The following is a 19,026-nucleotide window of genomic DNA, read 5'->3' as shown; positions in this document are numbered from 1 at the left end:
AGATTTGTGCATATTCTAGTGACATTTATTAAGATTTTTTACTTATGGATATTAATCATTAAATTATGTTACTACTAGATAATTTATGGGTAGTAGAAATGATAATAAAAAACTGAGTAATTACATATTTTACAGACAGAGTTACAGGAATTTACACTGTAACACAAGCTACAGCACACGTCATTGTGCAAAATGTGAATGTTTTAATGTGAACAAAATGTTATGTCTGAAAGGTGTATATGTATCATTTCTTCCAGAACAGGACCCTCACACAGGCCACAACAGGACCTCACACAGGCCAAAGCAAGACTCTTCCCATGGCCAAGCAGGACTGTCACATAAAACATACTACACATCTCATGAACAACAAGATTTTTGTCTTTTTCCTTTAAAGTTTGTCAAATCACTTATATTAAAAGTAAACTAGTGAAAATTGCTGCTGTAATTTGATTCTTTTAATAAGCCATGTAACTTGCTATGATCCAAGGTTTTGAACAGGTGTGATACTGGTGTGTGGCCACAGCGTGCACATCTGATGTTGCTCACAGTGGTCCTCAGTGTGCTCAGGGAGCTTGTGTGTATGCCCAGACACATGAAAAATTAGAGGGAACATTGTCCACTGGTAAATGATGATGGAGAAAAAAAAGCCGCTTTTAATGTCAATTCGACCAATTAACCTGTCTCATTATGAGACTGCTGAGGTGAATGTCAATATTTCCTAATTCGTACCAGCTTTTGCAACCATTACAGTTAAATAGATGTCATAATCATAAAAAGTGATCTCTCTCCTTCATACAAACAAGCTGTGTACTTAACGCGTTTATGTTTTTGCTCTTCCTTTACAAAGGACATTGTAGAAAATGTTCTTTTTCATTTCAAGGTACAGTGAGTGATACTTTGCAAATGTTTTTTGTGCTCTTTTTTCACCTCACATGATTTTCATGAATTCCTATTTTGTGGCAGCCTTATATTAATGCATACAATCTTTATCGGACTCAAAATGTCCAACTCTATGCAGCCAATGCCTTTGAAAAGATGAAAAGTAGACGAGAATCACTTTTCAAGATTTGAAATGGCAGTTTGTACATCTAATAATGTAAGATTTCCAGGCTGAAACATTTTTCATCAAAAAATAAGATGTACCACAGAATTACTGTAATCAACTTCCTTTTGTCAATGTTTTTTTGTCAGTGTCATTCCTACATGAATGCCAAAACTGATAGAATTGAGCACCTTTATAAATCTAAAAATGGCAGTGTAATGTAAATGGGAAAATTTCACAGCTCACTTATTTCCCATTTGCTACTATAAATATATGTTGAGGCTAGGGGTATGCTCGATGGGTTCTCACACTGTTAGTCAGCCTGAAAGTTCGGTGGTCACGGGTGAAATGATCTGCTTGCACAAGGGGAGGGTAAAAACACTGCAATCTGATAGCTGTGGGGCCAAAGAGTGGGGCATCAATAGAGGGACGGACAAAGACAGAGCGAGAGTATGGGGTAAAGTCAAGGACAATGGAAAAAGACAAATGAGAGGGAGCAAAGAAAGGCAAGATGGGGAGATTTGTATGTAGTGCGTTGATGGGTTTCACACTTTTCATGCAGTGCCCAAGGAGCTGCCTGCAAATGTGTTTTAAGCATAAAAATACCTTGTTACTAGGAAACAATTGGACATATTGTTTGGCCCTGTGGCTTGATATGTCATCTTTTTTTGGGAGAGTTACCGGTAGTCTGAAAAACGGCACGTCGCCGGGCTGTTCTGTTGTGGAATTTCACTGCGAGGGGCTCTCATAGAGGCCTGGGAAAAGACTAATATGATTATGCTTGACATGGTGGAGTTGGAAGCCCAGTCAGTCGCCATTGTTCCATCACAGCATGGGCAAAGTGTCTTTTTCGAACACCGCCCTTTGCATTAAAGTGTGCTAATGTGCACTCTCACTTATCAGCTGTTGTTCACCGCCCACATACAGTTCTTAGATGCCTACACTAGAGTAAATACTGAGGTCAAGTAGCTTGGCACACACGAACCAAAGTTTAGACACACACACACACACACACTGTGTGTCTGGCACCCTGTTTAAGAACTCTCTGGCAGTGTTACAGGCAGTGTGATGACATGAGGGCATCTTTCTGTGTAATGGCAAGACGTGGCAAGGGTTACTCATCAACTCCTCCTGCATACTACGCAAACATCATCGCAAGTTTTTCCTGAAATGAATCAAATGCTTTCTGCTACTATGGCCAGCCTCTGTTTACGGTACTCATTGAAAAACGCTGTTCCCCCAGCGCAGTAGGAAAACACAGATGGCCAGTTTGTTGCCATGACTAACAGTTGGTGTGACAGGGGTTAGGGTAATCTGGAACAGTCCACCCTTTGTCTCCTCTGGCTTACAGTGGTTTGGAGGAAATCTTGGAGTTTCAAAAATTGGGGTTGCTTGACATCTTGATGGCTCCATGTGATTGAATGAAAGTTAGAAAACAACCATGAACCAAAACAAGTTTGTGAGCTAGTGTCAGGCTCTGCACTCAGTCCTCCCTTCCATTGTTTTGTTTTTTTATAGGAACAGTGTGTGCGATCCAGTGGTGTGTTGCAGATTGCAACCAATTAAATACTCCTCTGTTCACCCCTTTACTTTTCAAGCGTGTTGGAGAACTAAGGTGGCCTTCATGTAGGGATAGTTATAATTAGGATTTTATGCAACCAGGAGCTACTCTTATCAATACTCAGCTATTCTACATGACAGCAACAGTTATGTTTACAACAGCAAAGTCACTATTGGTCATTATTATCTCACTGGAAGTAAAAGTAAAATGTCAATGCACTAAATGACATTCCTGAGTGAGGTTTATTAAGAATGAAGAACAAAAACATCCATCAGTATCAGTCAAGTTTACAAAAAAAACAGCTTTTGGCCGATCGTGCTTGCTGTTGTGAGTGTCAGTGGATGAGCGACTGCAGTTATTGCAGATTGAATTAGGTTTAACTTCCGTTTACATGTTCGTACGTGTTGAATATTGACATGTTGGCAGGTAAAAAGCACGAAATAGATTAGCACAAAACTTAGATAAGATTGTGAATATGGTAAACATTATACCTGCTAATCTGCATGCTGGCATTGTGAGTGGGAGCTTCTTGGAGAAAAACTCTGTGTATTGGCATAATTTGCATTGCCCGGTGCATTTTCATTTCTGTCCTCTTGACTTTATCATGCCCCGCCAAAACACCACTTCACGTTTGGTGTAAACACAGAGTGCAGCAGTATGCGAGACTGTACTCACACAGTGGTGTAATGTGCTAAATGCTAATGTGGGTATACTAAGAAGGCCCCACTGACAATGCCAACAATTTCCACAACATGTACAAAGCAGTAATAGTTAAAATTGACCCATGTGTGGCGGTGCCCTCATAGGCTGATCGCAAAGAGACGTGTTGCTGCATGTGCGCTTCTAGCTACGTATTTCTAGCTACGCGTTTCGAACTACGCGTTTCGAACTACGCGCTTCGAACTACGCGCTTCGAACTACGCGCTTCGAACTACGCGCTTCGAACTACGCGTTTCGAACTACGCGTTTCGAACTACGCATTTCAAACTACGCATTTCGAACTACGCATTTCGAACTAGATGCGTTTCTAGCTGCGCGTTTCTTTGTGATCAGCCCATTAGGCTCTTAGCTTCGCATTAAAATTTCATGGCTCATTTACATGGTTTTGTCTAAACTAGAGTAACACAAAATAAAGAGCATTCTGTTGCTTCCAGAATCAGTTGGATTCAGTGCAGCACAGTCTGTAATTGTCAATAATATAATTTCTGTGATTAGCCTCACATGGAGAAAATGTGTTTCAGAACTTGTTTCAGAAACCAGAAAGAATGACAGATTTTTGTGTTAAGATGTCGTTTTTTTTACCAAACACAGAAGGTATGTGACATGGTGATTTCTAGTCTTTTACAGTATGTTGCTAATGTTGATTTTCTGTCAATACTATATACTGTCTAGCCTACGATATCAGTTTCTCCCTCTGTTACCTTCCTGCTTTTTTCTTGCTTTTGGTTGCCTTCGCTGTGTTCTTACTCTGCGCTCTCCTTTGATCCAGTCCCCTCTCTCTACTCCTCAGTCAGAGCTACAGGCGAAGTAGCTGGGACATGAAACCAGTTGTGTTCTTCTCTCCAACAGTCTGTTGGGGTCAGAGGTTAGAGGCCCTCAGACAGTGCACTCTGCTGCCTCCTGGTGCTCACTATAATCTATAGGAGGAAGCTTTCCCGTGTGTGTAAATGTGTTGAGGCTGTGAAAATTCTGCCAAGACTCCACCTGGAGAGAGAAATAGTCTAGCCAAACCTGATCAAATACCCAGTTTTTCCTCATAATCAGGACATTCAAGAGTCTTTAATCAAATTACAAAATTTAAAACGTTGCCTTTTAAACTCCCTAAAATGGCCAGAAAACAATATTCAGTATAGACAGACATCAAATCCTTTTCCTCCGTGATCAGCTACATTTGTTTTGCAGTCCATTTTATTTTGTGTACTTGGTGTGTGTGTGTGTGTGTGTTTAACATGATAGCAGTCAGTCACATTATGTGGGACCTAGTACATCAAACAAACAGTGTCCCAGAGGTAGCCGGCATGACACACACATTACAGATCATTAAAAAAGACCATTTGCACAAACAGCAATTTATATATGGGCCACTTTTTGTGTCTGTCCTCTGGGAAATCACCAAGTCTGCTTTGATAGATACCCCCCTGACCTTTATCATCTCTTTACCCACAGGTCTGTCTAAGTTCCATCAGGAGCCGTCACCTCAAACGGTGCCTGCTGGGGGAGTGGCTCGCTTCGAGTGCCAGATTGAGGGAGTACCCACACCTGTTATTACTTGGGAAAAGGACACAGTGGCTGTCCCTGAGGAGATAAGGTAACCTTTTCATATGTTGTTGTTGTTGAACCCAATGTTCTTATTATTCTATTTGCTCTTCTGTCGATTCATTTTCTTAAAATGTCAATCAATGAACGACGTGATTACTTTGATCAGATTGCGATTCCAACCCAATTATTTGGAGTGCTTGTTGTTATATTTATTATTTTTTTCATTTTCGTGTTTCCTCATGAATATCCTTGTACTGTCCATTATATAATAACATCACATCATTTAAATGATTGTGACGTGATAAGTCACATGGGAAATTACTTTCTAGTTTATTACTAGTGTTGTGGAATATTTAATGTGGAAACACACAAACAGGCTAAGTGAATTTTATGCATGCTAAGTGAATATGATGTGAAGACTACTGTACTGTACAACTCAAGCTGGCTGTGGCCCTCCACATTTGGATGCAAGGTTAAATCCCAGCGCAGATAAAAGCTAGTTATTGTAACAATAACACATGTAGTGTCATTCAGTTTACAGTTCATTTGTAAAGAATTCACATAAGTTCCATAAATTCTCAGAAATGGAAGCACATGCCATACTTAAATGACCGTGTTTGTCAAGCTGAGTTAGCTCTGTGCTATTATATTTGTTCCTTGCATTTGTTCTGATACATACAAATATGTTTTTTCACCGCAATGCTTTGCTTTTGATTTTCAAGGTAGAAAAGTCCTGATATGTAATTTCCTTTCATCCTTCAATGCAACGCAGGTGTTAGTGGAAGTAGGAACTTGTCGCTCACTCATAAAGGGCCAAATGTATTCTTCCATGACAGATTATTTCAGCATCGAGTTACTTGTTGATTACCTTTGACTTTTTCAGTTTCTTTTTACATCCCCCTCATGCTGTTTGCACCCAGCTGTGAATTGAGTGTGCTGTAGGCTGATGGTTGGTTGATGATTATCAATTATGCAACGCCTGCTATGAATTCTGTGCTACAGCCTCTCTCTCTCTTTTTCACTTGCTTTGTCTTCGACGCCTTTTTGCAGAGTATCAAAACAATTGACAACATGCTGACATTCGTCTGATTTTGTGGTTGCATAAATGTAATTCATGGTGCTGTTTAGGGATGCAACGATTCATTGGTATCTTGTTGACTTCCATCATTCGCCGATTGCAGTGGATCTGTTGTGTTGCATAGATTTTGTGCTGATGTAACAAGCTGTAACCGCCGTATGATCGCTTTGCAAAGTGGTGACCCCGAGCTAACCAGTGGGGCATGCTCAAATGCGCCAACGTGGCCGACCCCTGCTTTGGAAACAAAGCACAGAGAACCTCAGATTACTACTCACACAGAGGGAGACTGACTTAATTCTCTGAAAGTTGTATCGAAAACCTTTAATGAATGCTTGAAAAAGGGCTACTGCTGGCCGTCACATTTAAATGTAAAAACCTACTCCCACATTCTTGACAGATCTCTCTCTGTCAGCGCTCTCTCATAAATTGTCGCATTTACTGGGCCACTTAACGATATTGACATTTCACGGTGACTCTTTGTTTCAAGTCTTATTGCACAGGACTATGTGCTAATGGCTGCTGTAGCCCTGCACGACCCGCAAACAGCTCGCTGCTGATGAGGTCTTATTGGTGGGATGTGGTTCTCCGACCTCAGGCGCTGTTAATGGCCTCTCACAAAGATGAGCCAAGGGATGGCTGCTACATCACCGGCTTTTTCGCTCTCTGTTCCCTCTTGCTCTAATGTGCCTTTTTCTCTCTCTTGGCCTCTCTGCCATCTCTTGCTGTTTTTCTTCGCTATCATCACCTTTACATCTATGTCCTTCCCCATTTCCTCTTAATTTATGGCTCCGTATATTTTTCTTATTGTCTCTTCTTTTTCTTGTTCCTGGATTTTCCCCATCGACTGCCTCTTTATTCTCCTTCTGTCTTTTTCTCTCCACCTCTCCACTCCCTTCGCCTTCTTTTCTCCCAAACAGGCTACCACTGGTCATGTTTTGGTGGGATTAATAGGCTGTGATCGAGACGATAAGAGGTTGTGCGATAGCCCTGAGGGCCTTAAGTAATGTGTCCAGCACATGACCTCCATAAGAGAGGGAAAAGCAGACATGTAGGTTTAAAGTAGAGTTAGCAAATATCAACAGCACAAATATACATTTTAGCCAAAAAGATAAAATACCCAAATATAAGAATTTGTACAGACTGTTTTTTGGGGTATTGTGTGCTTTTATGAAGCTCGAGTGGTTGTCTTTGTCTACTTTCATATTTTTAGTCCTGTAATTAAGTCACGTTTTGAGTTGCTGAACTTGTAATTGCAACCTTTCATTGTGGTGGTTGCACACAATAGCTCCTCAATAAAGAAGGATGGAGTGCTGTGAGGATTTGCCAGGATCCCTGCAGAGTTGATCAGCTGTATTGTTCATGCTGCAGGGCACTAAGCCATTTATTGAGTTGTTTTTCTCTCTCTGTCATTTGTCTTCTTACTCTTTCTCCCTCTGCCCCCTCTCCTCTGTTTCGCCCTGTGGAAATCAGGTTTATTTCCCTTCTTAACGGGGTGCTCCAGATTCTGGAGGTGATCAAGGAGGATGAGGGTGCCTACCGCTGTGTCGCGTCCAACTCTGCCAGGAGAGACATCTCTCATGAAGCCAGGCTCACTGTCACCACAGGTATGGTCTGCTGCGGTGCTTTATAGTGTTTGAATAGGCAGCCAGGCCCCACTGGGAGCTGCCAGGCCATCCTTAAATAATCCAATGCGAGTATGAGGACTAGATGCTTGAAATGTATTCGGTTTTTCTCTGGTGCTTACAAAATGGCACTCTGGTCACTGTGTATTGTGGGTAAATCAGTGTTTGTATTGTGTGTTTTAAACTACAATGAATAATCTATATCTAAAGGATTGTTTCTGCCAATTGTTTTTCCAAATTGAACCAGCAAAACTGTTTTGCATAACATATGTCGAGTTTGCATTATTTGGACTATGATAATAGTAGTTGCTATAATACTTAAAGATCACCTCCAGACATGTTTCTAAGACAACTGCTTTGAATAATATTTTGTTTCTGATTTCAAGTTTCCACATCACACTTGTGTAAGTTGTATTTTGAAGCATTATTGTCTTCCAAACTTGTGATGTCACAAAATCATGATTGCACATACACGCCTTGAACTCAGATTTAAGGTGAGCGCAGAGAAACTTTCCCTCGGCAGCAGATAAATGTGAATACAGCATTCTATTGTCAGACGCTGCGCATACATCATTCTGCACAGGGGTCAAATATTCAAGTGAAGCAAAACACATCTTTTGAGTGGATGATGCCATATTCTGGATTGCATTACAACAGGAAACAGTGGCTCTGTATACATTTGTGTATTCCAGGACTGTAGTAACTCCAGTAGCAGGAATAGCTGATGCTGCTCATATAGATGCTGTCATTGCATTATGAACTTCTCTATCTATTCTCTTCTACAATAACCAGAAAGTGGGGGATATAATGGGTGTAATGTGATGAAAATGTTGCATACATAGACCACTTGAGCACCTCGGTCATTGCTGGATACTACGATATGGCTTAGGGGCCTGGGGAAGTGAGTCGTTGAATATTTAATTGTTTCCATTTAGAAAACCCACCGTTGCAACTGTTTTCATTAAGCTGGACAGCAGATACAAATATGTTTTGACAGAATGTGAACGACACTTCAAAGTACATTTTTCAACCCAATTCATGGAATTCAATTAGAAAAGGTTCAAAGCCAAATGTACAGTCTGAAGCGATGTCCGACACTCGGGTCATCCTGAGGCCACTCTGCTAATTGTTCCCTGAATTAGAACAAAACAAAGTGAAGCAGAGTTCGGCGAGTTCGGTTATGCAATTACAACACATTGTTGAAAGATCTGAGACTTGTCCTCAACTCTACTACTTGTGGTTGAAAAAACTGCCTCTTTAAATCAGACTCAAACTTCAGCCACTTTTGCCACTGTCCTTTCTGCAATGTTATTGCGGTACAGTTCCCTCTCATTTCTTATCAAAAGCATTTCTATTATGCAAAGCACTTTGAGCTGCTGATGTTTTGTATGAAATGCAAGTGCTGTGCATTTACCTCTCCTGTCAAGAAAATAGTGTTGGCAGACAGTAGGTTGACTCTTTCCAATGAGCCCTCCGTGCTTGCTGCTGTTTGTTCATCTATTCATCCACAGAACTCATTCTCCCTGTATGGCAGAAGAATTGAAAATGTTTCAATATTTCAATTCCGTTACTAAATAAGAGCGTGACACAAGTTGTGCCATTCAGATACAAACATTATTTGAGTTGTGAGTAAGAGCTGTAGGGAAACCATTTATATATGTATGAATGGAGGATTCACTGCGTCTCCCAATAATCTTAAACTGTATCACTGATCATTTTGTATAAACCACAGGGAATTGTGTCAGAGGGCTCACTCTGCATAGCATCAACATTAATTTACCACCATCAAATTTAGTACACGTCTCGAAACCACAGAGAAAAATAAATCGAATCCTCAAATTGTCATGTCGATCAATTTTACAACAATATGGCAACAACCAAACGATAAATGTTAATGATGGTCCAATCAATGAAACTCAAGGATGTCAATTAAATGAAATGAGGTTTGCCGTTTACTAAAAAAAGACAAATCCTTCAGTCTACAGCATTTGTAAATTTTGATATGAACACCCTTCTCTCTCTGATCAAAGTCCCAGCATGACTGCATCCTATAAGGACTTGCATCAGTGGATTACATGCATTGAGCCATTAGGCAGCCCACATTAGATCCATGTTTTATTATCTGCCTCTAGCTAGAGATCAGTCAACTGTAATTGGCTGCTATGTGGGAAACATTGTGTCCTATTTGAGTCGCAGCCTTTGTATCTTTTAAAAGAAAGACAAAAAGAAAGCGGGAGGGAGACTGATGAGGCCACAGGAAGTGAATCAGAAATGAGTTTTGGACTTTAAAAGGTTTTTTCACACCATCTTTACAGCCACCCACCAGCCACTTACTTTTGTCATGCTTCTATCGACCCTTAACTCGCCCCGCTCCATTCTGAAGACACTGCCACAGAGTATGTTGTTGTGTCACCTGTCGACTTAAAATGCCGTTAGATTCAAGGTGATACATTGGTCTCTACTTATTGGTTCGCAAAACTCTGTGTTTTGTCAAATTTGGTGCACGTGACATGTTGAATATTGAATACTGAAGCAGCAGGGGTGGAGCTTCAGGACTATGTTGACTTGAGTATGTCGTTAGCAGCGGGCCTTTACAAGCGGCAGCTCATTATTCTCCAAAATGCCAGTGGGCGTACAACAAAATGTACTGTGAAGAATCAAAAAGACAGCGAGTGAAACCCATAGATATGCCCATACAGACTGTAGCTGTAACTGGCAAAAGCCATAAGATAACCACCACAATGCAGAGAAAGGATTGTAGTTATCTGTAAATTCAAATCTCATATTCATGGACTACTTTTGTTGCCTGTGTACAAGCAATGTAAAGAAAGAAGTCAAGGATTACATGCATTGTAAGAAAACAAAGGCTGAATATCCTGTTGATTTGGCTGGCAAAAGACCACCTTTAAGACCACCTGTTTCTAAAGCATCTAAAAGCTTTTTTTTATATAATCCCTAGACGTGTAAATCGTGTTATCGTCAGTGAAGTATTTGTGACAGTCACGTGATTGCGCGCGCCAAGTTACAAACATTCACAAGTGCACGACCAACCGATGAGCGATTGAAACAAATTGCATACAATGGCACACTGCAGGTGCAAAGCAGGGGAGGGTGCCACCTGGTGAGAGAGCAGGGAGAAAACACAACCCACTACAGCACAGCAAATAACACCGGAATATGTACAGTTCATTTTCATGGCTTCTAATCTCAAGGGGGCTGATGTTTCTGGGCTTTTTTCCCCACTTGGAGCTTTTACTGCTGTTGTGGATCCTAATAAGGAAGCTACTTAAGGCTCTACTGCGAGCCATTGCAATCACTTCACTCGCTTACACTTCACAATTCTATGAATAACATACCTCAACACCCATTGCCAAGCTTTGACGGCTTAATGTTAAGGTACTCAAGTCCATGTACCACAAGTGCTCCAGCTGCTTTAAATCTCTAGTTTCTTCCATTTCGTCGTTATTTTAACCACAGTTTTCTATATATGCTTTACGCCCACACCCATCATATCCACATTGGACCTCTATGAAGGCTCACCCTGCAGTTCAGTCCTCGCAAAGGCGGACTGACAGTTAAAACCTTATGCATAACCAAGGATTGCTGTATGTAATCTCAATGTTTAATGGATAATATGTCTACAGAATGCCTTTATTTGGAGGTCATGAGCATTATGTGCTGCTGAGACTGTCTGGGCTCAGGAGAAATGCATAGAAGTAAGGCTCTCTAATGCCAGCTTTACCTTCAACGCATGAACAATATGTTTTGAAGAACATCCTTAGCTGCTAAAGAGCAGAGATGCGCCTCAATTCCATTAGAGGCTTTTTCTCCCTCTCGTTCTAGTGTCGCAAACCACTATGTGTCTCTCGCCGCTTAGAAACATCACCTCCTTTCTCTATCGCACCAATCTCCTCTCAGTCAGCCATTTGCTTTATTTATTCATGGTAATGTACAGTATGTCTACAGCCTGTTGTGTCAGATATACACTGCTACCTGTAAATGAAATGTGCTATAAGGGCTTCAAGCCTGTTTTCCCAGAAAATCCTCTCGCATCAAAACCTCTCTGATCAAGATTTCCTATTCAGGTCATATTCATCCATCTACTAAGAATTGATCGCAATCAGAACTATACTACTATAGGTAGTAGAAACTAGGTGCTGATTTAAAGGGTACGCCAACAGAAATCCGTATTCAGGTTGTCACCTGCAATTCTCTTTGTAGGTCAGAAAGTCAGTTGTTTCTTAATCCGCCTTTGTGTCCAAAAATGAGTGGTTCCTCTTCTTTTTAGCAGCTAAGATTAAGGCGCAAATATTGCTGCGTTTCGTCTTGTTTTTTTGGCATTTCATGTTGGCAGTTTACATAAAAAACACGTGGAACAGTAATTGGGCAAATATGGATATTACCAAAGCCATAAAATCAGACTGAATTGCCATTTTGTTTCACTTCATTGGTGAGGAATGAAGTATTTTAATTGAAAACAAAAAAAGGATGTATTCTCTCAGTCAGCCGAAAGATTCAAACAGGCAACTATCACAAAATCACAAGAATGTTTCATTGTCCATAACACCAAAGTATACACTTTTGTTTTTCCTCACAGGCTCTACTGAAGCCCTGAATGGAGTTGCCATTGTTTCCCCCCCTCGGAATGCAACAGTCGTGCTCGGCCGTCCCGCTGTGATGGAGTGTATGGCACAAGGCCAGCCGAAGCCACTGGTGTCCTGGAGCAGACAAGGTAACGCTTGCAAATGCTCTTTTTTTTCGTGGTTCTCATCCCGTTTGTTTGGTTGCCTCTGTTGCACGTCCATACAGGGTTAGGCTCATCTGTCTCTCACACACAAAGAGCAAATATCAACAAGTCAGGATTAGATTTGCGTACCTGTGGCTGTAAAGTTGCTGTTTTGCTGATGAGAGCCGTCTCCCCTCGACTAGTCCTCTATTGTGCATTGAGTCATGCTTCACGTAAGATGATTTGTCACCTTAATTATTTCACTCTGCAGCTTTCTCTCTCTCTCTCTCGCACTCACACACACACACACACACACACACACACACACACACAGTCTTGGTGGTAATATTAATAATTGGAATTCCTTTGGGCTGTGATCAACATCTCGTGCTGCATCTGAAATACTTCCCACATTAGCATTTAACATTTCACTGTTCAGGGAATTCTCTACATTGTAACAGTCAAAAACTGCAGTATGATATGCAGGTCAGGTGCAATGCAAAGTGATAGCTTGTGCTTTATGTGCCAGAGTAAGGTAATTCACCTCGTAGATGATCAGTCGATGTAAAGCATCCAACAACAGCACAAAATGGCGGACAAACTAAATAGTGGTCTATATGGTGAAGCGTGAAGGATTTTACACACAGCCTTGGAGTGAGCCAATGCAGACGCCTCAGTCGACCCAGACTAAAATGTCACAGAGCCATCTGTTGGTCAACCTATGGGATTACAGGTCACATCCTCTGCTGCCTCTCTCTCTTTTGTGCTGTTCCTCAGGCAACTGAAAGCCTGAGAAATGATCTTCACTTTTCTCAAGGCCGATCTCTTTCTTCTGTATGATTTGAGACTGTTGTTCTTTGTTGCTTTCTTCTTTGATCAGACGGAAAGCCCATTTCCACTGATGTGGTCGTCCTCGCGACAAACCTGGTGATTCGGGACACAAGGCGTCACCATGCCGGCGTCTATGTCTGCCGGGCCAACAAGCCCAAGACCAGAGAATTCATCAATGCTGCTGCTGAGCTGCATGTGCCTGGTAGGAGACCCGTTTTGTTCTGCATATAATGACGGATTAGACATTTCTGAGTGCTGCTTCATTGAGACTACTCTGAAAATACAGAAAATAAACTCACAAAACGTTAACAAAGGAAATATTCTTACACCTAGGAAGAAAATACAACCCTCTGAATACAAGTTTCTCTCTTACTAAGATAGGCTGAATTGCAATGTTAACTTATTGTGAAACAAAAAAATCGCTTTTCCAGTTTGTCTTTGAATCTGAAGGTCTCCAGCACACCTCTGTTTCAGTGATGAGGAAAGATTTCATGCATGGCCACACACACACATTTCTGTCTTAGAGCTGTCATCGGCAACAGTATCCAACAAAAACTACCCACACTCACATTCTTCACAGCAGAATGATTCTGTTTCTGTTGGTATTTGAAGGCAATTTGAGCAAAGGCACCACCAGCTCTCGTCGGCTCAGGTTCTAAAGGATCCCCACCATTCATTACCTCCCCACTGCAGCTGCGGCCTTAAGGGGGCCTCTCTCGGACTGAATACGGCTGAAAATCGGAGTCAGCCAAAACACTGTAAAATGTACACCGTAATTATTGTCATCCGTAGCATCCTCTGCGCACACATATTTGTGGATGCCATTTTCGTCAGTGGCAACATAACACAAGCCAAGCAGGTTTTTAAATAACATTGCGCCCCACACAACATCTTTGGGGTATCCCTTTAATTTCACAGTGCACACAATCCGATTCCCCTGTAAATCCTGGATTTGTTTCTTTCTTCCAACAGCCCCTCCAGTCATTCTCCAGCCCCCGGAGACGGTGTCCCTCTCCCGGGGAAACACAGCCAGGTTTGTATGCAACAGCTCTGGGGAGCCAACTCCAGTGTTGCACTGGCTTAAGGACGGTCAGCCCATCAAGTCATTCAGACGAGTAAAGACCCAAAGCCCCGGAGTCCTGCTTATCAACCAGCTGGCGCAGGAGGATGAGGGCTACTACCAGTGCATAGCAGACAATGGGCTGGGCACGGCCTGTGCCACTGCCAAGCTGACGGTCATTGTGAGGGAAGGTCTGCCTAGTCCTCCTCGCCACCTGTCTGCCACGCCCTCCAGCACAACTGCCCTGCTCATCTGGGAGAAACCTGAGTACAACTCGGACCAAATCATCGGCTACTCTGTGCACTGCCAACGCGCTGCAGGTGTGTCTCTATTTGTCTCCGTGTGCGTCTCTGTGTATAGCAGTACAGTAAGTCTGTACGCATTCCCGCAAGAATTGTCTTTGATTTGACATTTTTCATCCATTTCAGGCTCGGATAACGAGGAGTACCAGTTTGCGATGAACAACGACACCACAGAATATCATATCAAAGAGCTTCTTCCCCATACTGCTTACACGTTCTTTGTGGTGGCTTACTCTCCCATGGGTGCCAGTCGGCCATCCCTGCGTGTTACTGTAGAGATGCTGGAGGATGGTGCGTAATCAAACTCATAAACTCGTACTGGTAACCTCAGGCCAGCCCTGGATGCTTCACAGAGCAAAAATCATATCGTGCCAACCTTGTAACTCCTCCAGATTATTAAGAGTTTATGAGTCATCTGTATCAGCCGTTCATTACGTGTCCTAGTTGTTGTTTAAAGAGTAGTAGTAGCAGCTCGCTGGAGACTCAACAGAGCATTTTTGCTTTTAAAAAAGTATGACAAGACTAAACCAGATGTGTCACAAGAGGGTGGAGCTCAGTTCAACCCAACACTGAATAAGACGTTTGTAAATGCCCAAAAAGGAAACACAAACCAGTCTAAAATGTCTGTGAATCAGCAGTGTCTTCCAGGAGTCCAGTAACTGTGCAGATCTATAGGATATGCCTTGAATGTGCATTATCAAACAGTTCAGTATGTCCTTCTATTCCCTTCTTCAGTACCAAGCGCACCTCCTCAGCTGTCTATAGTCAGCACCTCCCCCACAGACATCAGGCTGATGTGGCATCCATTGTCCTCGCAGCATAGTCGAGGGGCTGTTACCCGCTACCGCATTGAGTATAGCACTCTGGATCAGGGTGAGTAACCCCTGCTGGATATCAAGTTGATCTGCCAGTGAAAGTACAATTTAGTGACTCACAGAGGATAATTCAGGAGATTTACCCATTTTGGTTTCTTCACATAATTTATTCATAGAAAAGGACAAATATTGGCAGCCTGCTTTACTAATGGTTCTGTTCTGTTTGGGATAATATGTCAGATTGGCTTAATTGGCAATTTCAAAACAGATTGTCCTATTAGAGACGACATATTTGAAGTGTGTTGTGTGTTCCCACAGTGGACACTGTGTTCTCTGTGGAAGTAAGGGGTAATGAGACTCAGTTCACAATGAAAGAGCTGCAGCCCAACCAGGCCTACCGACTGAGGATAGCAGCCGGGACAGGCATTGGCTTCGGGGTTGCCTCTGAGTGGGCCCAGCACCAAACATTAGCCCACTACAACTACAGCGACCACATCATGGGTAAGGAAGGCACCAGAACCTGACTCTCTTAGCATTTGTTCATTCCTAAAATTCCTGGTTTGTTTTAATGCAGAGTTCCCACTTTTTTTTACTTTTATTAGCAGGACTATGTGGATTTTCCACAAGCAACAGGTCAAAATATACTGGGAAATGCTTGTGGATATTGATAATGTCATCATGTGGAAATCTTTTTTTTTTATACTTTTTTCCAAAATTTGTTCAGTGATCTTTGCCCCCACTGAGCTGAAAGTCAGAGCGAGAGTGAACACACTCAATGTGACATGGCATCCCTCGCCAAATCACACACTGGTTTCCGGTTACAAGCTGTCCTGTCGAGAGGTGGAGGCTGATGAATCAGACAATGTAGAAAAGACAACACAGACCCACACCATCAGGCTCCGTAAGAAGGCCAGGTATCATCTCCTCACCGGGCTGGGTAAGTTGTTGACTGAGACCTCTCCAAAATGCAACATGCGCGATAACATACATAAGTGCATTCTGCATTCATATTTATACCACAGTCATTTTGCATTTATCTATTTTTGACTAAATAAGTAGATATTTGTATCTACTTATTTTGTTTATTTATCTATTTATATAATATTTTATTGTAATATATTATGCCAACTTTGCTGTTGAAAAAAAAGTTTGATAAAAATGATTCAGCTATTTTTTCAAACTTAGTACACTGAGCTTTTGGAGAGCCTTTTTGACTCCGAGTTGAGTATTTCATTTAAAGTTGCTTTCACTAGCACTTATTTAAAAAAAATAAAAGAAAGAACAGAAATGGACACCTCATGAAAAGTATTTAATAATTCATCATTTCATTCAAAAGTCTTTAGTAGCTTAGCTGCCATTAGTGTTACATTATAGGTACAGCATATCAGACCAAAATTGACTGCATTTAGATGAGATCTAGGGCCTAATTTCAATATTTAAATGGCTTGTCTTTGTACAACATATATACATTTATTTTTCTGTTTTCATATTTGTCTTTCACACTCTTTTTGCTGTGTGTGTGTATGTGTGTGTGTGTGTCAGTCCCTGATCGGCAGTACGAGGTGAGAGTTTGGGCATTCAACAAGCAGATAGATGGAGCAGCTGCCGTGTGGAAGGGAAGGACAGACAGGACCCATGACAGAGGTAAGATTTATCTTACTGCATGTGTGTATTGTTGAGCGTCTTGTAAAAAAAAGGTATTCCCTCCCTCCCATCACTTTTATGGGATACTAAAAATGCTAAATTGTATCAAGGTAAATGATGTGTGTTAAAGTGTCGTCGTTCCTGCCCATGCGCCCCCCTCCATTGCCCCCGAGCGGCATCCAAGCCATGGCCAACAGCTCCACCTCGATCTGGCTGCGCTGGGAGAAACCACGGTTCAGCAACGTACGCATCATCAACTACACAGTGCGCTGCAGCCCAGCTGGAACCACCAACGCCTCCCTGGTCTCCTATTATACCAGGTCAGAAAGCAGTTTAAACAACAGAAACTTAATAATTGCCTGCGATTTTAAAGAGATAATGACCCTGGAAAGCTCAAAAGGTATCACCATAGTTCATGGTCAAGAAGTATCTTAGGTAAGGAAATGGAATTATTGGGTTAAAGAGGTGCATCAACAATAAAAATAAACAATTGATTGTCAAGTAGAATGCATGTAATAAAGGTAAAATATTAAGATAATGTATGTTGAAGTCGAGAGTGGTCCAACTAAACACGAGATAAACAGACAAAATCAAACAAAGTCAGTTATTATTTTCTGTCAGCCCAGAATACAGACGGCACACCACACACTCAGGACTGTCCCGTGCTGTTGTATGTTGCAGCTCTGCTCAGGAGATACTGCTCGGGGCGTTGAGGCCCTTCACCCGCTATAAGCTGGCGGTGCAGTCTAATGGTGTGGACGTGGCGGGACCCTTCAGCGGCACAGTGGAGGAGTCTACCTCGTCTGACCGTGAGTCTCTGCTGTGCTCCTATCAGGGCAGTCATTTTAATTAGTGTTTTAGTTCATAAAGACCCAACAATCAAAGTCCCTGAGGGGTTTCCTGTCGTATTTTGTGGCCTTTAAAGCATGCTTGATATAGTTAACATTATACTTGATTTTTCAGTTATTATATTTACATTTGTTTTTTCTGTGAAAAGCACTTCGTAACTTTGTTTTTCAAGGGTGCTGTATGAAGAAAGGCATTCAAACATTCTTGTAGAGCTACGCCATTTTTTTGGCATTTACTTGGTTTTGGACATTAGTAAGACTTTTTTCACTCACTTGATATGGAAGACACTCTTCGCTCTCACAACTTTGCAGTGCCCTAAAGCAAGTCACTTCTGTTTTTTTATTGTGTCTGCTAAAACATATTACCTCATGTTCCCCATCAATCATTTATTTCATCTTGTTCTTGAAGTGCACATTTATGCTTTCAGATTTTTTGTCTGATTAGCTGCACTTGCGTTGTATTTCATCTTTTGAACCATTGTCTCCAGCTAGCAAGGTAAAGGTTTTGCAATTTCGCTCTCTGCAGCCTGCAGATATGGTAATATATGCATTTGCTTGCAAGTGAGTGTGTGCTCACTCATGTGTGGATCAGTGTGCTGGCTGGCCTGAGGCCAGTGGACATGGGAATTCGTGGTTGGCATTGATGGCTGATAACTGGCTAAAATGAAATACCCGGGTGTAGTAGTGGCTCTCATATTGGCCAGCAGCTCTGCCTGTAAGCCAAGTAAGGGCGGAGAGTGTAGAATGGGCTGCCTTTTAATGACATTATTACCACCAGTCACTCTGTTATGCTCTCCAATGCCATGTATCGTCACCTGAGCCCAAGCCCCCCATTGCCCTGCTTGTCCCCTCTCTCATGTACCCAGGTGGTGGGGTCATGAGGGCGCAGATGGTTGTCACACTACATGTCAAATCCCCCACCAAGACAATATACATTCCACAGCTGTGAGGCCTCATTGCTGGGCTCCAATTACTGACCCAGTCCTCCTCTCTCCTCCAGGGCCCTCCACACCTCCCGAGGAGCTGCAGCTGAGTGCTCGGGACTCCTCGTCTGTGGTGGCGAGCTGGCGCCCTCCGCTGGAGCCTAACGGCATCATCATCAGCTACAGGCTCTTGTTCAGTGGCAACCTCAGCCAGCCTGAGCACTTGTGGGAAAACCTATATCAGGATGGTAGGTGTTGGCTGGCATGACACAAATCCTGAGCCCTTTATTTTTATAATCCTGTTTAATACTTCAT

The 19,026-nt window shown here is 42.1% G+C and overlaps 1 protein-coding gene across 1 annotated transcript in view; it reads left to right on the top strand.

Annotated features, from left to right (window-relative positions):
• Window positions 1–19,026, top strand: part of igdcc4 (immunoglobulin superfamily, DCC subclass, member 4) — a 47,350-nt gene that overhangs the window by 22,275 nt on the left and 6,049 nt on the right. Inside the window, exons 3-15 of the mRNA XM_079281773.1 lie at window positions 4,770–4,911; window positions 7,411–7,544; window positions 12,160–12,294; window positions 13,169–13,321; window positions 14,092–14,499; window positions 14,608–14,772; window positions 15,217–15,354; window positions 15,615–15,797; window positions 16,021–16,233; window positions 16,839–16,940; window positions 17,071–17,260; window positions 17,622–17,749; window positions 18,789–18,959. Coding sequence (XP_079137899.1) covers window positions 4,770–4,911; window positions 7,411–7,544; window positions 12,160–12,294; window positions 13,169–13,321; window positions 14,092–14,499; window positions 14,608–14,772; window positions 15,217–15,354; window positions 15,615–15,797; window positions 16,021–16,233; window positions 16,839–16,940; window positions 17,071–17,260; window positions 17,622–17,749; window positions 18,789–18,959 — 2,262 coding nt within the window. The remainder of the gene's footprint in view (window positions 1–4,769; window positions 4,912–7,410; window positions 7,545–12,159; window positions 12,295–13,168; window positions 13,322–14,091; window positions 14,500–14,607; window positions 14,773–15,216; window positions 15,355–15,614; window positions 15,798–16,020; window positions 16,234–16,838; window positions 16,941–17,070; window positions 17,261–17,621; window positions 17,750–18,788; window positions 18,960–19,026) is intronic.

The sequence above is a fragment of the Melanostigma gelatinosum genome, assembly GCF_949748355.1.
Source record: "Melanostigma gelatinosum genome assembly, chromosome: 2".
In the NCBI taxonomy this organism is placed as follows: Eukaryota; Metazoa; Chordata; class Actinopteri; order Perciformes; family Zoarcidae; genus Melanostigma; species Melanostigma gelatinosum.
This window is presented reverse-complemented; position numbering and strand designations above follow the sequence as displayed.